The sequence below is a fragment of the Saimiri boliviensis genome, chromosome 2 (assembly GCF_048565385.1).
Source record: "Saimiri boliviensis isolate mSaiBol1 chromosome 2, mSaiBol1.pri, whole genome shotgun sequence".
Taxonomy (NCBI): Eukaryota; Metazoa; Chordata; class Mammalia; order Primates; family Cebidae; genus Saimiri; species Saimiri boliviensis.
Genome location: NC_133450.1, coordinates 220639360 through 220664030, shown reverse-complemented (window position 1 = coordinate 220664030; position 24671 = coordinate 220639360). Strand labels below are relative to the sequence as shown.

General features: G+C 56.6%; 2 protein-coding genes across 7 annotated transcripts in view; both read left to right on the top strand.

Annotated features, from left to right (window-relative positions):
• The first annotated feature begins 326 nt into the window (after nt 1-326).
• On the top strand, nt 327-8746 carry PIP5KL1 (phosphatidylinositol-4-phosphate 5-kinase like 1). Of its 3 annotated transcripts, XR_005581031.2 has the most exons (11): nt 327-398; nt 1231-1428; nt 2606-2656; nt 2864-3018; nt 3310-3434; nt 3729-3763; nt 3852-3907; nt 5259-5371; nt 5659-5812; nt 7513-8258; nt 8547-8746. XR_005581031.2 is itself a non-coding variant. In XM_003940589.4 (10 exons), exons 1-10 carry the CDS (start codon nt 369-371, stop codon nt 7778-7780), a joined length of 1185 nt encoding a protein of 394 aa, XP_003940638.1. In that variant the 5' UTR covers nt 327-368; the 3' UTR covers nt 7781-8746. The 3 variants fall into 3 exon arrangements, 2 of the variants coding, with proteins under 2 accessions (XP_003940638.1, XP_074251482.1); XM_003940589.4 differs by having other exon boundaries at nt 7513-8746; XM_074395381.1 differs by lacking the exon at nt 1231-1428 and having other exon boundaries at nt 7513-8746.
• A 3843-nt stretch (nt 8747-12589) lies between these two features.
• ST6GALNAC4 (ST6 N-acetylgalactosaminide alpha-2,6-sialyltransferase 4) overlaps nt 12590-24671 on the top strand; it is a 20427-nt gene continuing 8345 nt past the window's right edge. The window contains exons 1-6 of one of the 4 annotated variants that reach the window (XM_010351316.3): nt 12590-12766; nt 13204-13290; nt 14832-15017; nt 16465-16877; nt 18885-18992; nt 20926-24104. In XM_010351316.3, the coding sequence (XP_010349618.1) occupies nt 13279-13290; nt 14832-15017; nt 16465-16877; nt 18885-18992; nt 20926-21115 (909 nt within the window). In that variant the 5' untranslated portion in view covers nt 12590-12766; nt 13204-13278 and the 3' untranslated portion in view covers nt 21116-24104. Of the gene's footprint in view, nt 12870-13039; nt 13291-14831; nt 15018-16464; nt 16878-18884; nt 18993-20925; nt 24105-24671 lie in introns of all 4 variants that reach the window. The other 3 variants (XM_003940591.4, XM_010351315.3, XM_010351317.3) reach the window with 3 other exon arrangements.

Genomic DNA, 24671 nt, shown 5'->3' with positions numbered 1-24671 from the left:
TTCACCCAAAAGACCGTCAATGGGAATTTCACGCCAGAGTGGGTGGGCGGCACAGGATTTAGGTTATTGGCCTCCCCAGGCAGCCCTGGCGACCCAAGTCCCCCCGCCCTGGGCGGAAAATGGGGGTGCTCCCTCCGCGGGACCCCAGCCAACGTCCGGCGGCCCCGCCCCAGCCGGACCGAGGTCTCAAGGATGCTGCAGCCGCGGGGGCGGGACCCGCAGGCGATCGCCAGCGCCCCCCGCGCGGATTGGGTGCATCTACGGTCGGCGCCACGTGATTGGTCGGCCGCGAGGCAGGGGCGGGGCCTGACTCCTGCAGCGGGGCAGCGAGGAACGCGGCCAAAGCCCGGGAAGCTGCTGCGGGGGCGATGGCTGCGCCGAGCCCGGGGCCCCGCGAGGTAGGTGCGGACCCCAGAGAGAACAGTAGAGGGAAGGGTTGGTGGGTAGGGGCCGGGCCTCTCCTTGGCGAGCGGCGCGGACACGCCCCCATCCAAGTCAGGGAGGGGCCCTGCAGCCGGTGGGGACACGCCCCACGTTGGGCGCCAGGTATGCAGAGGGGCGGCCTGGCGGGGATCCCTCAGCACTTCCTCAGTTTCTCATCGGGAAAATGGAGAGGATGCGAGAGCTCCTCCTTCAGGGGGCTGTTAGGAGGTCAAGCTCTCATCCGGTGCGGGGCACAGGGTGGATGCCCACTACTGGTGGGTCAGCGGCTATGACCAGCATCGTGCTGGCCCTCCGTGCCGGCCTGGAGGCGCTCAGCATAGACGAATGGAATAGATGTGACTGAATCTCCGGCATCACAGCTCCTACTATCAAGGGTTCTCGTGCAAGGAGCTCAAACTCAACAGTAACCAGAGTTCATACCTACCACGAAGGAGCTGTTCTAGTTTTCACGTTGCAGATGAAAAAATAAGCCACAGAAAGGTTAGGCGACTTACCTGAGGTCACAGGGCTAGTGAGAGATGTCAGTCTCAGGCCAGCTTTGACTGCAGAGCGCACACCCTACCTACTGATAATCATAGTCATCCCTCTATTCAGGCGCTGACTGCGTGCCAGGCACTATGTGGCCCCTCTCGGTACCAGCATCATCCCTATTTTACAGCAGAGTAAACTGAGGCAGAAAGAGACGAGGGGAAGTCTCACAAGAAGTGGAAGTGGGACTTGATCCCTGATCTTTTTCCTCTGTGATGCTGCCACAGGCTGTTTGTGTCCTGTGCCTCCTCCCACCAGGTCCTGGCCCCCTCCCCTGAGGCTGGATGCAGAGCAGTGACCTCCAGCCGCCGGGGGCTTCTCTGGCGCCTCCGAGACAAGCAGTCTCGCCTGGGCCTGTTTGAGATCAGCCCGGGGCATGAGCTGCATGGGATGACGTGCATGATGCAGGCAGGGCTGTGGGCTGCCACCCAGGTCTCCATGGACCACCCACCCACGGTGAGTGGCCCATCTGTCCCACGAATCTCCACACCGGCAATGGCAAGACTTGGCTGATGCCCTGTCTGACTAAAACTGCAGGTGTGAGGATCAGAGAGGGATATCAAGGGGAGGAAGGCAGAGAGGGAGGAATATGCTCGTGTGGGAGCTGGAAAGTCTAGGGTGTGTTGGGGTGTGAGGAACCCCCTGACTCAGGTGGTTGCTGTGTGACTCTAGGTGAGTCTCTGCCTCTCTCTGGGCCTCGGTGTCCCCACCTATATAATGGGGGGAGATTGTACCCCTTGATTTCTGAGGCCTTCCCAGCCCTGCCAGGGTATATGGTTGGAAAGGGACCTACCCCCACCCTGCTGGTCTGGCCCATCCTCTCTGGAGCCCAGGCTGAGGCAGGGCTGGCTCAGCAGAAACGTGGCCCGACTGCAAGCTCAGCAGCTGGGCGGACCTGGGTGAGCATGTGTGGTGTTTGTGTGTGTGCATGTGTGCGCAGTGGGACCACATTCCACAGGCCACATCCCGGCACAGGTACCTGGAGGTCCAGGGAGAGTGTAGAAACTCGAAGCAGTTCTGTAAATTACAAACTGACCTCGTCACCTGCTGAAAAGCTTCCATGGCTCCCCAGTACTCAGCATGGCCTCCAGATCCAGCCACGTTCAGCCTCATTCACACTCCCTCACTGGCTTTACCCACGGGGGCCCTCCTTCCCTTGCTGGCAGCCACCAGTGTTGTTGCTTCTGCTGCAAACATCCTGCTCTTCATCTCCACTACCCTTTAGATTTCAGCTTAGTGGTCACCACCCCCAGGAAGTCTTCTCTGATCTTGCCCCTCCCGGGTTGCATCAGGCAGGTCCCTTGGCTTCAGGGCCATCCCCTTGTACTGAATGGAATCTGGCTTGTGAGTCTGGGAACATGCCTAGCTTGAACTCATGGCCTGGTACTGGGGACCCAGCGGTGGATGAGATACACTCAGGACTTGCGTGGATCATTCGTACACTCTGGCAGCCCTGGGAGGGTGAGCAACACGTTTGCTCTACTCAGGCACACCCAGAGACAACTCCAGTCCCAGTTTGCTGAAGGAATCAAATTGAAGGAGTGGGACAGGCCAGGTGCAGGACATCTGGAGATCCTGGGGCAGGCAGCAGGAGACTGAGGCTTGCCCTGAGCTCCTCTACCTCTCCCTGCAGGGGCCGCCCTCCCAGGACGATTTCTCCGAGGTCCTAACCCAGGTTCACGAGGTAGGAAGCCCGAGTCCTGTGTGGAAGGGGCGTGCGATGATCTTGCTCTCTCCTCATCTGTGCAGCGCGAGTGAAGGCTTGTCCCCGAGCCTTGAGCCTTGAGCCTTGCAGGAAGGGTGTGGCCACCCTGCCCCTCCTGACCCAGGACCAACTGCACACACCTGGGCCCACGCAGACACTCCAGAGGCAGCTCTTCCTCCCCTGCAGGGCTTCGAGCTAGGCACGCTGGCCGGCCCCGCCTTTGCCTGGCTGCGCCGCTCTCTGGGCCTGGCGGAGGAAGACTACCAGGCTGCGCTGGGCCCCGGCGGCCCCTACCTGCAGTTCCTCAGCACGTCCAAGAGCAAGGCCAGCTTCTTCCTGTCGTGAGCTTGCGGCAGGGGTGGGGTAGGGGTGGGAGTGGTGCCCCCGGCTGGGAGGGCAGAATTCCCAGTGGCGGCGAGGGTCCCCTGAAGAGAGAAAAGAGAGGCCTTCATCAGGGAGGGTCAGGGCCGGATGGAGGACAAATGACCGGGGAGAGAAGGAGAGCGGGGGCCGGAGGTGAGGGGCTGTGCCGAGACCCGGGAGCGAGATCCGCGGCACAGGTCGGGGAAGGGGGCCGGGTGGGAGCCGCTCCAGCCAGGCCTGGGCAGTGACCACTTTCTCCTGCCCCCCAGCCACGACCAGCGCTTCTTCCTGAAGACCCAGGGACGCCGGGAGGTGCAGGTGCTGCTCGCCCACCTGCCCCGCTACGTGCAGCACCTGCAGCGGCACCCGCACTCGCTGCTGGCGCGGTTGCTGGGTACGCAGCTGTGGGCGGGGCTCGGTGGGGGCGGGTCCCAGGTGGTATTGTACCTGGGGAGGCCGGGGTACGTGGTGGGGGGCCCAACTGGGTTGAGATTGGATGACGCGGGGGCGGGGCACCACTGGGGCTGTGTTTAGAAGTGGGGTAGGGTCGGGATCCTAACCCCAGCCGTGGAAGGGTCCGGGTGCTGCGGATCTTGAGAAGGAGGTGTGGCCTGGCGCTGGGACTGGCGCCGATGAACCCCGGTTGTGCAGTTTGGAGACCCTCACCCGGCGTCCCCTCCTCTTCCAGGAGTGCACAGTCTGCGGGTGAACCGGGGAAAGAAGGTGGGTGAGGCTGAGGTGAGGTGGCTGGGCAGAGCGGGTGGCTGGAGGGCGACAGCCGGCCTCCCTCACTCCCTGTCCCGGCCCCCAGACATACTTCATCATCATGCAGAGCGTCTTCTACCCCGCCGGCCGCATCTCTGAGAGGTGAGTGGCCTGGAGCAGGCTCGGGGGGGCCCCACCCCAGGCAGAACTCACTGCCCGAAGCACCCACACTCCCTAGCCAGACAGCGAAACAGAGGCCCAGGAAGGAGAAGGGCATTCCCAAGATCTGGGGGCGTCGGAGACAATGAAGTCCACGCCCAGTGTCTCTGGAGCACTCGGCATGCGTTAGGCGCAGTGTTGGACCCTTCGAACCTTTTTAATTCCCAGGGGGACGCTGAGGGGCAGCTCTTATCCTCCTTCCTAGATGAGAAACCGAGGAAGGAGAAGGCCACACAACTAACATGTGGGGAGCAGGGACTCAGACCCAGCCTTTGGCCACGTGCACGTGGCCCCCTGTGCCCTCCAGCGCTGACTCTGCCCACTGGTTCCCTGTGATCGCTCCCCTGCCACCCCGCCCCTTGCCATTGGCTGCCCCCAGGCCCTCCTGGTGCAATGCCTAGGGTTGGATCCCTGTGTCTGGGACATCCTCAGGGGTGACAAGATGTCCAGAGGCAGGCACAGGCAGGGCTCAAGCCTGGGCTGGGCCTCCAGCAGCCCAAGTGTGAATACCTGCTCTGCTCTTATCTTTAACTTAGAAACAATAATAGACAGGAGTTCAGCTACAGGGCCAGGCATGGTGGGTCGTGCTTGTAATCACAGCACTTTGGGAGGCCAAGGGAGGAGGATTTGGAGGATTTGTGAGCCCAGGAGTTGGAGACCACCCTGGGCAATATAGTGAGACCCTGCCTCTATAAAAAATGAAAAAATTGGCCAGGAACAGTAACTCATGCCTATAACCCCAACACTTTGGGAGGCCAAGGTAGGCAGATTACCTGACCATCTGACCAGCCTGACCATCATGGATAAACGCTGTCTCTACTAAAAATACAAAATTAGCTGAGCACGGTGGCAGGCACTTGTAATCCCAGTTACTTGGAGGGCTGAGGCAGGAGAATCGCTTGAACCCGGGAGGCTGAGGTTGTGGTGAGCCAAGATCACATCCAGCCTGGGCAACAAGAGTGAAACTCCATCTAAAAAAAAAAAAAAAATAGCCCTGGGTGTGGTGGCATGTTCGTGTAGTCCCAGCTACTTGGGAGGTTGAGGTGGGAGGGTCGATTGTGCCCAGGCGGTCAAGGCCTCAGTGAGTCATGTTTGTGTCACTGCACTCTAGCCTGGGTGACAGAGCAAGACCTTGTCTAAAAAAAGAAAGACGGAAACAAGACGAGGGTTGTGCTGAGGTTTGGGGATGATTTATGTAATGACTTCAGTGCACATGAGTAGTCACTGGAAGCTCTTGTGAGAGTCTCTGTGTGTCTCGGATCTATGTAAAGCTGAATTCTGTCCCCCCACTCAGGTATGACATCAAAGGCTGCGAGGTGAGCCGCTGGGTGGAGCCTGCCCCTGAGGGCAGCGCCCTTGTCCTGGTGCTGAAGGACCTCAACTTTCAGGGCAAGACCATCAAACTGGGTGAGTCACGGGGATGGCCACTGCCTGCTCCTCCTTCATTCAGGGTGAAATTTAGAAGGGTGTCCCTGCTGCCCTCTGCCTGAGTCATTAAGAGACCAGATTCTGGAATCAGGCAGAGCAGAGTTCAAATTCAGGCTCCACAACTTCCTAGCTAGGTGACCAAGGCAGATTAGAGATGAGTTTCCTTATTTGTGAGATGGGGACAGAAATGCCACCTGCTGTCACGGGGCAGAGTGTGTGGAGCACCGTGGTGGTGCGCTCAGGTGGAGGCACTGATGCTCTGGCAGGGCCCCAGCGGAGCTGGTTCCTCCGCCAGATGGAACTGGACACCACTTTCCTCCGGGAGCTCAACGTGCTGGATTACAGCCTCCTGATGGCCTTCCACTGTCTCCACGAGGATGAGAGGGGCCTGGGCAGCAGCCTCATCTTCCGGACAGCCAGGTGAGCCCCCACGGGGCAACAGCGAGAATGAGGTGGTGAGAGTAAGAGAAAGACAGACACGGGGCGTGGGAGTGCCTTCTCTCTGCCGGGAGCAGTGCAGGCAAAGGCACGAAGGCTGCAAAGTGCAGTGTGTGTGTGTGTGTGTGTGTGTGTGTGTGTGTGTGTGTGTAGAGGGGAGGGCTGGAGAAACCTGGCCAGGAGGGGCACAGGTGGGTGGCAGGAGGGGCACAGGAGGGCAGCAGCAGGGGACAGAACAGATGAAGTCCAGTCGGATCAGAGCTTCAGTGACTATTTGAAGAATCTGCTCACTTTCCAGTGGGGCTGTGGAACCGTTGAAGGTTTCAGAGTAGAGGAAAAGACGTTTTTTGTTTTTTTTAAATTTTTGCTTTTTTTTTTTTTTTCTGACATGGAATCTCGCTCTGCTGCCCAGGCTGGAGTGCAATGGTGCCATCTTGGCTCACTGCAACCTCTGCCTCCTGGATTCAAATGATTCTTCTGCCTCAGCCTCCTGAGTAGCTGGGATTACAGGCGCCTACCATCAGGCCTGCCTAATTTTTGTTTTGTTTTGTTTTTTTTGAGACAGAGTCTCTCTCTGTCAAAAGGAAACAACAACAACAAAACTTCTGCTTCGCAACCCTGAGACTTCTAGGGTTGGATGACTCCAAACAGAAATTTAGGAAATAGACTTACCTGAATTCATATGGCACCGAAGTGAAGATTCCAGGGGCTGTGTGGCCCAAAGGCTAGAGACCAGTGCTACCCAAAAGAAATATAACTCAAGCCACACATGTCATTGAAAATTTTCTGGTAGACTCATTTTAAAAAGTAAAAACATGACCAGGTGCTGTGGCTTATGCCTGTAATCCCAGCACTTTGGGAGGCTGAGGTAGGCAGATCATAAGGTCAGGAGTTCGAGACCAGCCTGGCCAATATGGTGAAACCCCGTCACTACTAAAAATACAAAAAAATTAGCCTGGCATGGTGGTGCACACCAGTAGCCCCAGAAACTCAGCAGGCTGAGGCAGGAGAACTGCTTGAACCCAGCAGGCAGAGGTTGCATTGAGCTGAGATTGCACCACTGCACTCCAGTCTGGGTGACATAGCAAGACTCCATCTCAAAAAAAAGAAAAAAAAATACACAAATTAGCCGGGTGTGGTGGCAGGCACCTGTAGTCCCAGCTACTGGGGAGGCTGAGGCAGGAGAATCACTTGAACCCAGGAAAAGGAGGTTGCAGTGAGCCGAGATCATGCCATTGCACTCCAGCCTGGGCAACAAGAGGGAAACTCTGTCTCAAAAAAAAAAAAAAAGGAAAAACAGGTGAAATACTATGGTTTATTTACTCAATACATCCAAAATGTTCATTTCATAGAATCAACATAAAAATGAATGAGATATTTTACATCCTTTTTTTCATCCTGTCTTTGAAATTGGGCATGTATTGTACTCTTATAGCACATCTCAACCGGGACTGTCCACATTTTGAGGCTCAGTGGCCACATGTGGCCAGGGTCTAAGTACTGAACAATGCACCTCTAGCCTATCAATTTCACTTTTCTCAGTTAACCTGACTTCACAGACCTGGGCACACAGGCGTGGGAATGAGCAGGCGGAGGGGTGGGCAGCCTGGTCAGGCTTGCAGAGCCGACTGGCTGGGGCTTCCTGGAGGAGGTGGCAGCTTCACTCTCCTGTCGGTCCTCAGGTCTGTGGAAGGGGCACAGAGCCCGGAAGAGTCAGAAGCGCAAAACCGCCGGTTGCTGCCCGACACCCCCAATGCCCTTCACATCCTGGACGGGCCCGAGCAGCGCTATTTCCTGGGTGTCGTGGATCTCGCCACGGTGTACGGGCTCCGCAAGCGGCTGGAGTACCTGTGGAAGACACTGCGCTACCCGAGCAGGACCTTCTCCACTGTCAGCCCGGCTCGCTACGCCCGTCGCCTCTGCCAGTGGGTGGAGGCGCACACGGAGTGACCGGCGCCTGGCCCCACTCTCCAGATCTGGGTGATGGGCCGCATGCCAGGAAAGCCGGTTCCTCTGGGCCCAGGCATCTCGCCTGTGCTTCCTCCTGATGATCGCCAGAGGGCAGCATCCCCTAACTAACACCGTAACCGCGCAGCCCCGTTTGACGGTGGTGCCGTGCCCAGCATCGTGCCAAGGACTCCCCTACTTTAGCTTATTTAATCCTCAAAAAATGCTATTATTCTCTTTTCACAGACCATGAGATGGAGGCTCAGGGGGTGAAGGGACTGAAACAGATCATTCAGCAATAAATGCTGGATCCAGGACTCAACATGGTTTTTGGATTCCGGAGCCTGTATTCTTAACCACCAACTAACTCCTGGAGCTTGGTCCTCATGATCTGGGCAAGGGGAGAGGCTGAAGGCTGCAGCCCTCTTGTCGTCCAGATGGGGAAACCGAGGCCCAGAGACTTTAAGGGGCTTATGCACTGGTAAGTGGCAAGGTTGGCCCTGAGTACCCGGCCTCCTGACTCCCTGCTCCTGGCCCCTGATACTCTAGGGACGCAGGTGGGAGAAGCTGGGTCATGGGGGGCTGCCTGGAGCTCTGGGAGGCATTCTGAACCGGGTCCACTGTTGATCTCAAGTGAGCTCTGCCCTCTGAAAGTCACTTTCTCATCAGTAAACTGGGGACAAGGGTCAGTGGTCAGACCAAGATCTTGGCTGCACAGACATCACCGGGAGCCTGCATGGTCCCTGATCACGCCTTCTCCTTCATCCAGGAAACTCCAGCCTGGCCTCTGACCCCAGTTCAATCCGACCATGCCCCAACCCAAGCAGGCCTTTCCTCCAGAACTGCTCCAGGGACTGGCTGTGTGACTGGGGCAAGGTGCTAAACCTCTCTGTGCCTCACTGATCTAATTTGTAAAATGAAAGGATGGAAACAGACCTCATTAACTCATTAAATATTTGTTGAGCACCTGCCATGCAACAGGCCCTCTGCTGGGTAATGGGGACCTGGGCACGAAGCAAGTGGCATGGTTTCTGCCTTCACGGAACTCTCAGAACTCACAATCTGAGAGAAGGGACCCCCTACCTGATCATGTGATGGATGGTGTTGGGGGAGGTACACTGAGACCAGAGAAGAGTCTGACACATCCCTAGGAGGATCCCAGGCTAAGGGTACAGCAAGGGTCTGGGGTAAGAGAAGAAAAACGTTTTAGAGTGGGAGGGGGCCACATGGGTCAAGAGTGGACCCCCAGGTTTGGACAATGTAGGAACTCAGGGAAGCCCTTCAGCTGCAACGCTCAGTCATTCCACTGACCCGCCAGATCCCATCAAAGCAAGATAGCTGGGGGCCGGGCAAGGTGGCTCACGCCTGTAATCCCAACACTGGGAGGCCGAGGCAGGCGGATCACCTGAGGTTGGGAGTTCGAGACCAGCTTGGGTAACACAGGCGAAAATCCATCTCAAAAAAAAAGAAAGAAAGAAATATGGCTGGGTGCAGTGACTCATGCCAGTAATCCCAGCATTTTTGGAGGCCGAGGTGGGTGGATCACTTGAGGTCAGGAACCAGCCTGGCCAACATGGTGAAACCCTGTCTCTACTAAAATATGAAAATTAGCCACACCTGTAGTCACAGCTGCTCAGGAAGCTGAGTCAGAAGAATCGCTTGAACCTGAGAGGTGGAGGTTGCAGTGGGTTAGATTACACCACTGCACTCCAGCCTGGGTGACAGAGTGAGACTCTGTCTCAGACAAAACAAAACAACAAAAAAAAGAAAGATGGCTGAGGGGAAGGAGGGCGGAAGGACAGCTCTGGCTGCAGGCCTGGAGTATTGGTTCCTGGAATATATGGTTTTGAGATTTTTTTGAGACAGGGTCTCCCTCTGCCACCTAGCCTTGAGTGCAGCGGCATGCTTACAGCTCACTGCAGCCTCAGACTCTTGAGCTCAAATGATCCTCCCACTTCAGCCTCCCAAGTAGCTGGGACTGCAGGTATGTGCCATCATACCTGGCTACTTTTATTTTATTTTTTTGCAGAGACAGGGTCTCACCATATTGCCCAGGCTGATCTCGAACTCCTGAGCTCCAGGAATCCGCTTGATTTGGCCTCCCGAAGTGTTGGGCCCACAGGCGTGAGCCACTGCACCCCAACAGAATATATGCACTTTAAATACTGACATGACTCTTAGTCATCTGGGGGACCTTGCCTGATTTCTCAACCTCTCTGTGCTGGCATGAGCTGAGTGGAAATTTCTTGTTCTTGCTTTAGCAGGAAGTTGTGATGTAGAGTGTATCAAGCCCATCACTCGGGAGGTGATGGACCAGGGAAAGTCAGAGGTGGCAGGGAATTGCAGCAGGAACTGGGGTCTGACACCACATTTCCACCCGTCTGGCTCCCACAGGGCTGAGTCAGCGCCAGAGTCCTGCTGTCACACATAAGAATGATTCAGCCCCTCTCCACCTTTGGGTCTCTGGCTGTGAGCTTAGCCGGGATCTCAGGCTGCAGAGGAAAGTGATTTGTCTAAGAACTCATGGGACCCAGGCTCTCCTAATTCACACATTGATAGACGTGACCTAGCACCTAATGTGCTGGGCACAGTGTGGGTGCTGGGAGTGCCCTGAGCACATGGCTGATCTGTCTTTGCCCACATGGAGCTTAGAGTCTATGGGGCAGGTGGAACCTGGCAATTAATACACAGGGCAATTTCAGACTGTGACAAATACTATGAAAAACTGAGTTGGGGTGAGGCAGGAGGGATGGGGGTGCAGGGTTGGGCAGGGTGGCTGGCAAGGGCTTTTCGGAGGAGGCGATGCTTGAGCTGAATGACCAGAGAAGCCACCATGTGACTAGAGCAGTCCAGCAGAGGACACAGTGAATGCAAAGGCCCTATGGTAGGAATGGCTTCAGTATGATTGGCAGGCAGAGGGTAGCCAGGGCAGGTGGAGGGTGACTGAAAGAGTTCATATGGCGCAGAATCTTCTAGGTCATGGTAAGCAGAGTAGTTTTTTGCTAAGAGCAAAGTGAAGGTCTTCATCTGGGGCTGTGACTTCCAGGTCACAGTTCCACTGTGGACTTCTGATCCTCATCTACCCTGGGAGCCCAGGCCACTGAGGCAAGCTGTGGCCCTAGCAAGGACAGAGTTGCCTCTCTGGGGAGGAATCATCACTTCACCAGCCATCGTGGGCAGTGAGTGAATCCATAGGGAACTTCTCACCATTGCACCCTCAGGGTTGGGCCTATGAGGAAAGAAACTTGCAGGATGAGGGCTGAGGGGGAAAGGCTCTGGCTCTGGGAACCCACTGCCTGTGTGAGTGAGGGGCCATGACGACTGGGCATGAACCACTACTCCCCACGTCTGTCCAGGCTGGAGTGGCAGGGACAGGAGGGTTTGTGTTCAAAGGAGGCCCCTGTAGCAGCCCTCCTCCCAGCCCCTGGACGGGGGAGGCACTGAAGCCTAAGGCACCAGGCTGAGGGGTGATTTGGCTTGGAACCTGGAGCCGGGTAGACTGGGAAGGTTGCTGAGCTGCGGACAGATACCCTGGCATCCTGCCCAGGCCTGAGCCTCTGAGAAAAAGGAAAAAGGAGTTTGACATGGAGACCAGGGCAGGAACGCAAGCTGGTTCCCAGGCCGGTGCCCTACAGAGGAGGTGACTGTGGTGGGGATGGTGAGATGACCTTTCCGGCCAATGCAACATTTTGCAAAAAAGATCTTAGATGAGGGCTGAGCGTGGTGGCTAACACCTGTAATCCCAGCACTTTGGGAAGCTAAGACGGGCAGGTCACTTAAAGTCAGGAATTTGAGACCAGCTTGGCCAACATGGTGAAACCCTGTCTCTACTAAAAATACAAAAATTAGCTGAAAATCGCTTGAACCCTGGAGGTGTAGGTTACAGTGAGCTGAGGTGGCGCCACTGCACTCCAGCCTCAGCAACAGAATGAGACTCCATCTCAAACAAACAAACAAACAAACTAAACATCCTAGACGGGAAGTGTGCCTTCTCACTTCCCCACAGGCCCACCCCTGCTACTGCCCCAGTGCTTTCTGCCACCAACCTGACGCCTGAAGGCAGTTGCCTCTGAGATCCCAAGGGACCCCAAGAGGACATTGCAGCACCTGCCCGGGGCCTGGGCTGACCTCACTTGGATTTGGAGGACATTCCAGCAAGGAAGACTTTGAGAGGTAAGAGTAGGTGGTCACAGCCCCGGCTCTGGAGTGAAACTGCCTGGGTTCGAATCCTGGCTGTGCCAGGAGCGGCCTCTGCCCTGTCTCAGAGGAGAAAAACAGGCTCAGGTGAATGCCACAGGGACATAATCATAATAAAATAATCATATTGAAAATAACGAATTTATTCGTTATCTGAATGTCCAGTGTTACTGGACATTCTGTGTCTTACTTGATAAATCCGGCAACCCTACCAGTTGAAAGGTGGGCTGCCTGACCCGAAGCCCCGCTTAATTTCCCTGCCCAACCCTCATTTCAGAAATAGAGACACTCAAGTCCGGACAGCGAGGCCGCCACTGCACGGTGGCCCCGACACCCTCTAGGTCAGTTTCCCCTGAGGCCCCAACAGCTTCGCCCAGGCAGGACCCTGCTGGAAATGCGGGAAGACAGAAAAGTGAGCAGGAGAGGAGTCTGACTCCGCCCCAGCCCGGAGGCCCCGCCCTTAGCTGGAGGCCTCGCCGCCAGCCAGTCGCGTCCCGCCCCTTCCCGGCCACGCAGAGCCCGCCCCAGGTCGCGCAAGCCGCTCTCGTAGGATCCGCCCGCGGCGCGCAGGCCCCGCCCCCGGCGCGCGAGTCTCCGCCCCGTCCTCGCCGGCCCCGGCCCCGCCCCCGCCTCAGGCAGCGCGGTTTCGGCTTCCAGCCTCCAGAAGGGGCGGCCGCTTCGCCGCCTCCGCCCCGGGGATCCTGCTTCCAGCCCGGTCGGCCCGGCCCCGGAGGCCATGGAGCTCGGAACTGCGGATCGCGAGCCTCCTGCGAACCCCAGCCTGCACGCCCGGTTAGCACCCGGCAGGGAGATGGGGCAGCGGAATCTGGAAGGGCGGTGAAAACCCCACGTCCTGCCCTCCCCCGGCCTCTCCATTCGTCCCCCGGGTAGAGAGGTAGGAGGATGGAGGGGGTGGCATTCCCGGCTTCTGGCTCTCTCTGCCCCAGACCTGACTGGTGACCTTGAGCTGGGGGCGCCTCCTCGCTACCTCTTCTTCCCCATCTGCGCAGTGGGGATTGGGTTGGCAGGCGGTCTCGCAAAGGTCGCTGATTCCTGCTCCCTTAGGTTGGGGACATTGCCTTCCGGTGTTTGGAGACGTCAAGGCGTTGGATTCCCGGGCTCCATGTGCTTTCACCCCGGCCTATACCCTCCCCTGCCTCAGTTTCCCCCATAGCCTGGGACCCCATCTGCCTTACTCCTCCTGGCTCTGAGTTTCCGGGTCTTGGCAGGTGCCCGGCTCCTACCCCTTCCCAGCCCCAGCCCTGGAGACAGCAGCCCCCAAATTACTGAGGGACAGCGACAGCATGAAGGCTCCGGTAAGTTGGTGGAAGAAAGACTCCCAGGGAATGCAAAGGCCCCGACCACAGGAGCAGCTCAGCAGCCTCTCCACCCCAGGACCCGCAGCCACTTCTGACCTCCCTGCTGCAGTGCAGACAAAGGCAGACTGGCCTCAAAGTCCAGCGCTGTTCTTGCAGACTGTGCGGTCCCAGGCGGGTGGCATCCCCTCTGTGGTGTCAGTGCCTTGCTCTCCCTGTAAAACAGAGGTAATGCTACGATCTCACCAGGCGAGGCCTTCCTGGGACCGGGGGTGTGAAAGTTGGGTTCAGCTACTCTTGTCTTTACGCAAAAGTCCCAGGCTGTGGGAGAGAGAGCTGGATGTGGGCGGCAGTTCACCTTGACTGCCCGAGTCAAGGTCTCTGGTCCCTCATGGGCAGGGAGCAGGTGCCAGGCAGAACTCTCTCCTCTGCACAGCTGGCCATACAGAAAAGACTTATTTTTAGAAGCTGACGTCGCTTATGGGCAGAAAACGGTGGGCTTCAGGCAGGATGTGCTGGAGCAGTGGGGGTGATGGGGTGGGGTGGGGGTCACTTTTCCACTTCTGATTTTCAGAGAGCACCAGCCAACTGCTCCATGGCTTCTGAAGGGTAGCCTAGGGACTTATGCCTTGGGTCTAGAAAACTGGAGCCCAGAGAGACACAGGTGGTGACCAGGGTAGCCCAGTACCCAGTGACTGACTCACAGTTCTGCCACCACCAAGCCCCTCCCCTCCTGGGAGCATTGGTGGGGGGGTCCACTAAGTCTGCCAGCAGGGCCAGTTCCAGGCTGGGCCCAGGCCAGACGGCTAGAAGAGCTTCCTGGTTCTGATGGCCTTTGGCACATGGTTTCTGGAGGTGGGAGCCTCCAGGCGCCAGCCTTTCAACTATTAAAACCATGTCTTGGATGACCTTTCCTCAGATCTCCTTGTGCCTCTTGGCCTGCTGACCCAGATCCTGATCATCACCAGGGGACAGCCACTGAGTCAGCTGGGGTGGGGCGGAGGTGGGGCCACACTAGGCAGCCTTGGTCCTAGGCTGAAGGGGCTTGTGGCCCTTCTGAGGCATCACTTTCCTGTTGTCATGTGCACAGCACTTTACAGTATACAGAATGCTTTCACTGCTCTGCTCCGATAAGTTCACACCGTGGGCATTATCAGTCCCCAGTTTGTAAGGAGGAAACATGGCCAGAGAGCCATAGGCTGCACAGTACACCCTGGCCTCTAGTTAGGAATGTGGGCTGTCCAGCCTGTTTTTAAGGCCCCACTGAGCTGCTTCCTTGCTGTATGGCCTTGAACTACACATTTCACCTCAAATTGCTTTCCTTATCTAGAATGTCAGGATGATGACAGTGTTATCTCCAGGGTCTTATGTGCCCAGAGCTTGGCTTCCCCAAGTAAGGCCCAGTGAATGGAGGCTGGATTCTGCTGCTGTTCTAGGAGCTGCTGAAGTGGGGTCTAGACCCAGGAGGCCAGGTGCAGCTCCGAAGCGGCTTCTAGGATCCCCTCCCACATAACGCCCTCCATGGCCACTGTCTCCCTCAGGGTCGGCTCCTGCTCATCCTCCTGTGCTCTGTGGTCTTCTCTGCCGTCTACGTCCTCCTGTGCTGCTGGGCTGGCCTGCGCCTCTGCCTGGCCACATGCCTGGACTACCACTTCCCCTCAGGCTCCCGGCCCACCGTGCCAGGCCCCCTGCACTTCAGTGGATATAGCAGTGTGCCAGATGGGAAGGTGAGTGGGCCAGGGGGGTGGGTAGTGAGAGCTGCGCTTGTGCCAGATTAGACCTTGAGCTTGGTCCCTCTGCTCGCCAGCCGTGTTGTCCTGGCCATCACATCCCCTCTCTGAGGCCTAGGCTCTAAGAAGAAATAGGCGTTTTGTTTTGTTTTTGTTTTTGTTTTTTTGAGACGGAGTTTCACTCTTGTTACCCAGGCTGGAGTGCAATGGCGCGATCTCGGCTCACCGCAACCTCCGCCTCCTGGGTTCAGGCAATTCTCCTGCCTCAGCCTCCTGAGTAGCTGGGATTACAGGCACGAGCCACCATGCCCAGCTAGTTTTTTGTATTTTTAGTAGAGACGGGGTTTCACCATGTTGACCAGGATGGTCTCGATCTCTCGACCTCGTGATCCACCCGCCTCGGCCTCCCAAAGTGCTGGGATTACAGGCTTGAGCCACCGCGCCCGGCCCGTTTTGTTTTGTTTTGAGGCAGAGTCTCGCTCTGTTGCCCAGGCTGGAATGCAGTGGCATGATCTTGGCTCACTGCAACCTCCGCCTCCCGGGTTCAAGTTATTCTCGTGCTTCAGCCTCCCCAGTAGCTGGGACTACAGGTGCCCAGGCTGGAGTGCAGTGGCGAGATCTTGGCTCACTGCAACCTCTGCCTCCCGGGTTCAAAGGATTCTCCTGCCTCAGCCTCCTGAGTAGCTGGGATTACAGGCATGCACCACCACATCCAGCTAATTTTTGTGTTTTTAGTAGAGATGGGGTTTTGCCATGTTGGCCAGACTGGTCTTGAACTCCTGACCTCAGGTGATCCACCCACCTCGGCCTCCCACTGGCCCCGATGTTGTTTTCTTCCCCATTTTACAGATGAGAGACTTGAGGCTCACAAAGGCCAGTGACTTGGGCTTAGGCCACATAGCTAGGAGAGGGCAGAGCCAGGATTCAGGCTTAGGACCAGGGAGTCCCCCCAGCTGTCCTGGGCACTGACGATCCTGCTTTTACTTAGAAACTGGGCACAGTGTGGGTGGGGCATGTGTAGGGGAGGGAGTGGCCTAAGAGTGATTCTGAAGAGCTGAGGCTCATGTTTCTTTAACAAATACTTATATGACTTCCAGTCTGTGCCAGCTACTGTTCTAAGTGTTTTAGAAAAATTCGCTCAAGCAAACCTCATAAGGGCTCATGATGTAGAGACAATTAGGGCCTCAGAGGCAGCAGCAGGAACGACCACAATATGGCTGATGAGGAAGTGGGGGCTGAGTACAGAATCTTAGCTCTGACACTGGGTATTACTGTGACCTTGGCATAGTCACCTCTGCTGCCCAGCCTGCAAACTGGGTTAATAACAGTCCTTCGAGCCAATACCTGACCAAGCAAGGTTGCTGGATGTTCCTGGGGGAGGTGCAGGGGGGTGGAAGCTGCGTGCTCACGCCCCTCTGTCTCTTTCTCCCCACCTGCTCTGCAGCCGCTGGTCCGCGAGCCGTGCCGCAGCTGTGCCGTGGTGTCCAGCTCTGGCCAGATGCTGGGCTCAGGCCTGGGTGCTGAGATTGACGGTGCTGAGTGCGTGTTCCGCATGAACCAGGCGCCCACCGTGGGCTTTGAGGCGGACGTGGGCCAGCGCAGCACCCTGCGTGTCATCTCACACACGAGCGTGCCGCTGCTGCTGCGCAACTACTCACATTACTTCCAGAAGGCTCGAGACACGCTCTACGTGGTGTGGGGCCAGGGCAGGCACATGGACCGCGTGCTCGGCGGCCGCACCTACCGCACGCTGCTGCAGCTCACCAAGATGTACCCTGGCCTGCAGGTGTATACCTTCACCGAGCGCATGATGGCCTACTGCGACCAGATCTTCCAGGACGAGACGGGCAAGAACCGGTGAGCCTGGGGCCTGCCTGCTGGACTCTCCCTGGCAGCTGGGGGCCTTCCTTCCCCAGGAGTCTCTTGTCCATCATAGGTCTGCTCCATCAGGCCTGGGAGGTCGGCACTCATGGAGGCAGAGGGGATGTCATTCAGGAAACTGTCACACAGATTTAGATTCTGAAATGGTGTTGAGGGCCGTCGGGCCTTTTGAGCACCTGAAGGGAGCACTAGCCAGTGTGGGGAGGCATTAGGAGCACTTCTCTCTGCAGGGGATGCTCTAACTTGGTCTCTGATATCCCTTCTGGATAACAAAAGTTAGAGGCTGGGTGCAGTGACTCATGCCTGTAATCCCAGCACTTTGGGAGGCCGAGGTGGGAGGATCTCTTGAGGTCAGGAGTTTGAGAGCAGCCTGGCCAACATGGTGAAATCCCATCTCTACTAAAAATCCAAAAATTAGATAGGTGTGTTGGCACATGCCTGTAATTCTAGCTGCTCAGGAGGCTGAGGCAGGAGAATCATTTGAACCCTGGAGACAGAGGTTGCGGTAAGCCAAGATCTCGCCACTATACTCCAGCCTGGGCGACAGAGCAAGACTGTGTCTCAAAAAAAAAAAAAAAAAAAAAAAAAGATCAGAGCAATAACAGCCCTCTGCTCACCAGGTATTGGGTGAAGCACTCTGCATTCAAGGTTTCATTTTATGCCATACCCAAAAGGGTACTCCTGACTCTTGCCAGTCCCTCCTCCCTGCTCCCCTGCCAGCCTCTGCTGCACTCAGGAGATAGAAGTCAGCCTCTGGTGTATCCACCAGAAAATTGGGCTGTGCCCCTGGCTCCCTGTGTACCATCATCTCTCACATGTGACACATGCAATGGGCTATGGGTGTCACCTTGATCTAAGCTGCAGGCTTCCCACCCCACCAGTCCTGGCCGGCCTGCCTGCAGGATCCAGCCCCTGCCTGCTTCTGTGACCTTCTCTCTCCTTCACTCTCCCTGTTCTGACTGGGGCTCAGATATCCCTGCCTACTTCTACCTGCAGGCCTTTGCACGTGCTGTTCCCTCTCCCTGGAATGTTCTTCTCCCAGATCTTCTCCTGACAGGTTTCTCTTGCTACTCAGGTTACCTCCTCAGGGAAGCCCACCCTGACCACCCCATCTGAAGGGGTGCCTCCCACCCTGGCATTCTTTATCCATTCCTTTGTTTCCTTGTCTTGGCAATGAATGTCACCCTCTGCCATCGTCTTGTTTATAGATTTATAGATTTGTCTCCTAGCTGCTTGTTTATCTATTTGTCTCCTTCCCTTGGGAATATTAGCACCAGATGAGGCAAGTTCAGTACCAGCCCAGGGCCTGGGTGGCGCTCAGTTGAATCAATGAACCAGCTCATTCCTGCTCTGTAGAGGTTGATGGGGGTGGCCCTCGGCTAGGAGGGTACCCAGGACTGCTGCCTCCAGAGAGCTGAGGCTGGGGCTACCACCTAGCCCCTTGCTCTGAATAGGGCATGGGGGCATGGGGGTGGGGGCTGGGTTGACAGTGTTCCCTCCCTACAACCACCTAGAATTATCTCCACTTCATGGACAGGTCATGAGGCTCAGGAGAGGTTCACAAGCAAATGTGACTGATGCCCATAGCAGAGCCAGGGTTCAAGTGGAAGACCCTTTGACTCCAGACAATCCCCTACATCAAACCACTGCGCCCTGCTGCCTCCTGCTGTCTCCCAGGCCTGGTCCCTTAGATGAGGAGAGGACGTGGCCAGAGCCCCCACACCCATCATCCGGGGTTTGCTTAAACCCTGCGAAACCCCGCTGGGTACTGAGGAGGTGAACAGGCCCAGATCTGTGTGCCACTCTGCCTGTAGCCCACTGCTGGCCTTGGGCTGGCTCCTCCCCCTCCCCAGCCTTCCCCAGGGTGCCCCCAAGAGGTTGAGGTATGTGGCCCTGGGCTGGGAAGGTACCAAGTGCCACTGGGGGCTGGAGTCACCATATGGCCCCTTGCTGACAGCATCCCCCCGACCCTCCCACACCCAGGAGGCAGTCGGGCTCCTTCCTCAGCACCGGCTGGTTCACCATGATCCTCGCGCTGGAGCTGTGTGAGGAGATCGTGGTCTATGGGATGGTCAGCGACAGCTACTGCAGGTCAGACCAGCCAGGCCAGGCACGTGGGGACGTGGGGAGGACAGTGAGCCCTACCAGGCCTTAAGCCAGAGGATTTGGGAGCTGTGGGGGCACAGGATATGTGGGCTTCATGGTAGGTGACCATGGCACAGATACCCTTGGGCACTGGGCCTTGGGAAAGAGCTCAGTGCCAAGCAGGCTGTCTTACAACCCAGCGCTGTTGCCGTGGCCACAGGCTGGTCACGGGCCGGACATGCCACTCTGCAGAACCTCTGTTTCCTTATGCAGAAAATAGAGAAAAGAACCACATCTTCCTTGGAAGGTTGTTAAAACATCTAGGGAGGGAATAATCTACCAAAGTGCTTAGCACAGTATATACCAGTGATATGTCTATATCAGTAATATGTTGCATACAAATTTTAATTTTTTTTTTTTTTTTTGAGACAGAGTTTCGCCCTTGTTACCCAGGCTGGAGTGCAATGGCGCGATCTCGGCTCACCGCAACCTCCGCCTCCTGGGTTCAGGCAATTCTCCTGCCTCAGCCTCCTGAGTAGCTGGGATTACAGGCACGTGCCACCATGCCCAGCTAATTTTTTGTATCTTTAGTAGAGACGGGGTTTCACCATGTTGACCAGGATGGTCTCGATCTCTCGACCTGGTGATCCACCCGCCTCGGCCTCCCAAAGTGCTGGGATTACAGGCTTGAGCCACCGCGCCCGGCCAAATTTTAATTTTTGATATTAAAATATCATCATGACATCAAGTTCAGATATGTTTATGGTATGATTTTGTACCATTGTAATATTACTACGTTTCTTTTTTTTTTTTTGAGATGGACTTTTGCTCTTGTTGCCCAGGCTGGAGTGCAGTGGTGCGATCTTAGCTCACTGCAACCTCTGCCTTCCGGGTTCAAGCAATTCTCCTGCCTCAGCCTCTTGAGTAGCTGGGAGTATAGGTGTGTGCCACCACACCCAGCTAATTTTTGTATTTTTAGTAGAGATGGATTTTCATTATGTTAGCCAGGCTGGTCTCGAACTCCTGACCTCGTGATGCACCCGCCTCAGCTTCCCAAAGTGCTTGAATTACAGGCATGAGCCACCACGCCCAGCCTGATTTTTTTGTATTTTTAGTAGAGATGGGGTTTCATCATGTTGGCCAGGCTGGTCTCAAACTCCTGACCTCGTGATCTGCCCGTCTCGGCTCCCAAAGTGCTGGAATTACAGGCATGAGCCATCACGCCCGGCCTAATTTTTTGTATTTTTAGTAAAGACGAGGTTTCATCATGCTGGCCAGGCTGGTCTTGAACTCCTGACTTCAGGTGATCTACCCACCTTGGCTTCCCGAAGCACAGGGATTATAGGTGTAAGCCACCACGTCCAGCCTATATTATTATATTTCAATATCATGGAAACTAACGAATTCAGAAAAGGTCACCCATTTTCACCCCATTCTCTTTAAAATGGGTTTATCCAGGACATGGGCAAGGTAACAGGTGTCCCTGTGCCCCAGCCATGGCCCTGGCCACACAGCTGGCCCCTGTGATGCTGATGGGGAGGTGGGCATGCAGGGCTGGTGGCTCTGTGAAGTCGGATGAGGGGCCCCTCCCTCACTAGGAACCCAGCACCACTAGCAGGGTGCTTTGCAGTCTCTGTCTCTTGATCTATACACTTGTTCTGGAAAATGGATGTGACCATCTGCATTTCACACATGGGTTCTTGCGGCTCACAGTGTCCATTTCTGGCCCAGAGTCATCCAGCTTGCAAGAGGCTGAGCTGGGACACAAACTCTGGCCTTTGGGATCTGCTACTCCCCTCTGTGTCTTGGCTTCCCCAGGGATCGGGCATGGGTCTCCAGGAGCCCATGGAGCCTGGTGAGGGGTGGTCGAGGTGGGCGGCAGTGTGTAGCAGGAGGCAGGTGGGTTCTGTCCCACACCAGCCTGTTCCCCACCCTGCAGGGAGAAGAGCCACCCTTCAGTGCCTTACCACTACTTCGAGAAGGGCCGGCTGGATGAATGTCAGATGTACCTGGCACACGAGCAGGCGCCCCGAAGCGCGCACCGCTTCATCACTGAGAAGGCAGTCTTCTCCCGCTGGGCCAAGAAGAGGCCCATCGTGTTCGCCCATCCATCCTGGAGGACTGAGTAGCCTCCGTCACCCTGGTAGCTGCCGTGCCGTGCGATGTCCCATCCCGGGCCATCACACTCCACAAAAACATTTAATTTATGGATCCTGCCTCCTGTCATGTGCCAGGTGGACCTGAGGTTCCTTCCTGCCCATTTCTGGCAACAGTTGGAGCCATCTCAGGCCTCATGACTTGAAGGGGAGCGGAAGGGGGACCCCTGTCTCCACCTCTACTTCTTGAGTAATTCATGGCATTTGGGGGCTCGCCCCACCTCCAGGTCTGTCAAGTGGCCTTTGTCCCTGGGGTTGATGGTCCCCTACTCACCAGCATCATGACCTTGTGCCAGTCCTGGTCCTTCCTCCCCAGCCACCCCTACCACCTTTTGGTGCCACACTTCTCAGGCCGGTCGCCCTGGTTGGGGCAACCAAGAGTCTGGGGTTTGTTGGGTGAAGGGGCCTTGGAGCTGTGACTGCCAGGGCTGTATCACGAACATACGGGTAAACGTGTGTTTTCTGGACACTGTCTCTAGTGTGGTCATGTGTCTAGGAGTAGAGACTGGGGCCTCTCCCTGTCACAGTCACAGAAGTTATTGTCTGGAATTCCTGAGGCGCTACCCAGGCACGCACTGCCTGGCCTTCAATTTCTTCCCCAACAACCTCCCACTGGTGGCCCCAGCCCAGTCCCTTCCCCGGCAGGTCAGGGCTCCTCTGGGGGCTGGTCCCTTCATTGCTCTGGCCCAGGAAACTGACCTGAAGTCAGAGGCTTCTTTGGGAACCCGGCTCTGCACACAGTGAGAGGAGAGCCAGGGCCAGGAGGAAGCAATTCCGAGTGGGAGGGAAACTCCTGCACCCGAATTGCTCTGGGGTCAAACGGCAAGTTAAATTACCCATTAAATCTGGGGTTGGGCCTGGAATGGTGGCTCACGCCTGTAATCCCACCGTTTAGGAGGGTGAGGCGGGAGCGTCGCCTGAGACCAGGAATTCGAGACCAGCCTGGGCGACACGACAAGACCCTGTCTCTACAAATAAATAAATAGATAAATAAATAAAAGCGCGGCAGGTGTGGTGGCTCACGCCTGAAATCCCAGCACTTTGGGAGGCCGAGGTGGGCAGATCACTTGAGGTCAGGAGTTTGATACCAGCCTAACCAACATGGTGAAACCCCATCTCTACTAAAAATACAAAAAATTAGCAGGAGGTGGTGGCGCAGGCCTGTAATCCCAGCTATTCAGGAGGCTGAGGCAGGAGAATCGTTTGAACCCGGGAGGCGGAGGTTGCAGTGAGCTGAGATTGCACGACTGCACTCCAGCCTGGATGGCAGAGCGATTCTGTCACAAAAAAAAAAAAAAAAAAAAAAAAAAGAAAGTGGGTTTGGTCTCCCTGCAAAACAGGAAGGCAGAGAGCAGCCTGGGACGGGTGCTGTGAGGGAGTCTAGCCCTGGCTCAGCCCTTACTCCTCACCTGTTAAAGTGAGAAAAAAAAGACCCAGCAGCGAACTCTTGCCATCCTCAGAGGAGGGCTGGTGCTAACCCGTTTTACAGATAAGCTGAGGCCACTCAGCTGAAGCCAGACAACTGTGGAGCAGCTTGGCCAGGGTGCAATCCTGGGTCTGAGAGCTGAGCCCAAGGACCTTAGCCCTGCACCTCGGGGCTGGAGAGAGCCCACAAGCATCACCCCTCCAGGCATCGCTGCTTCCTCTGGGAGACTCAGGGAGGATGGGGCCAGGGCCTGGGGCTGTCAGCTGGGATGTAGCCCTGGGGTTCTAGCTGCCAGCTCCAGGGATCAGGGCCCTATGCAAATGCTCTGCTGTCACCAACTTGAAATATTTAGTCTTTTTTTCTTTTTTTTTGCAAGAGGACTTGCATTTCATTTTGCACTGGATCCCAGAAATTATGTAACCAGTGGTGCTAGGGGCTTTGGGTGACCTGGCGCACTCTCCCTCCCACGCCTGGCTTTCACAGAAGGGGCTGGAGACCTGGCACTTGGTTCACAGCACTGCCTTTGTGCGCTGCCCCCCCCACCCCACTGCCCAGTGCCAGGCGGGCCCAGAAGGTTCTGTAGGCATGGGATGGGGGAGGAGAGCCCTGAGCTGCCGAAGCAGGGAGCAGGCTGGCAGCGGACCACAGCACAGAGCGAGGGGCTCTGAGCAGGTGTCAGGCATAGGTAAGGGGGTTTCTGGGTTCAGAGGGAGGGCCCTGCAGTCAAGGCCTGGCTTCTTTCTGGCCCCACTTCCTGCTGTTGGAGACCTGGCAGATTAGTGCCCCTCTCTGGGTGTCAGGTTTGTCATCTGTTAAAAGGTTAAAATAGTCCCCACCTCACAGATTCAGAGACAGTGGACTGTCCCCGAGGCTGAGGACATAGCAGGTACTTGAGGTTTGGAGCCAGCATTTTCTGTGGCGTTGTCTGCCCTCGGCTGGCCCTGCCCTTCCTTGTTGGCCACACATGGCGGGAAGCCCCTGCCCATCCGTTGTCTCTGTGCTCCCTGCCTCATCCTGGGTGTCCAAGGCCCAGGGGCCGCTGCTTCTGAACTCCGCCCTCTCTGGGGAGGCTGCCTACTCTTACTCCTCCATCCCCTCAGAGAATGCTGACCCAACCCTTGGGCCCAGGACGAAGAGGCTCCTCTGACCTGGCCCTGCCCTCGGGGGTGGGGTGTTTACTGCTGGGTTGGCCCAAACTGTGAGTCTTCCTGGGGGTGGTGACCTGGCAGGAGCGAAGCATCAGCCACTTCCTCCAGGCAGTCGGAGATGAACGTTGACAGGTCTGGTGGTGGATCGGGGTCTGCTGAAGCCTGTCTTGCCCAGGAAACTGAAGACTCTCCGCTTTTGCCACAGCAGTTCCTGTAGCTGCCTTGCGGTGAGCCCAGGGCAGGAACCTCCCACAGCCCCGGGGATCACCTGGACCTGCAGCCACTCTTTGGGCCTCTGTTTTCCTCTTCATACCCTGGTTCCTTTGCCCCCCTCAACAGACTGCCTGGAGACCTTCCCTACCTCCTCCAAGCCCAGAGGGGAAGCCAGGTAAGCCTCACAGCCCGGAGGTGTCGTTTCCTTAGAAGGGCCATGGGGCCGGGCTCCGAGCTCACACTCACAGCTCACATAACTTCATCTTCTGAGGAACAAAGTGAAACAACCTCACACCCAGGTGAGGACAGGAACATCTGGCCTCAGGGGACTGGTGGGCCCCAGCATCTAGGGTCATCTAGACCCCTCTGCCCTCTCCAGCCTCTGTCGGGCAAGAGGCAGTACTTCCTCGTTCCATACCCACTGTGTCTCTGCCGGGAGCCCAGGTCTTGGGCTGTGGGGCACCCGCCCTGTGCAGGCCCCCACCTGCCCGCCACTCTCACAGGCCTCTCCTCTCCAGAAGCCTCTCCCCTAGGCAAAAGCCCAGACGGAAAGAGGCCGGAGTCCCCAGGCCTGGCTCTCAGCCTGACTCTGCCCAGGACTGCTGCAGAGTCTTGAGCAAGCTCTATTCTCTCTCTGACCCGTGATCTTGGTTTCTGTGAATTGGGAGCTGGGGCAGGTGAGGGGATCTCTTAGGGCTCTTTCCAGAATACCATGGCAGGGAAAAATCCTAACAGCTCAAAG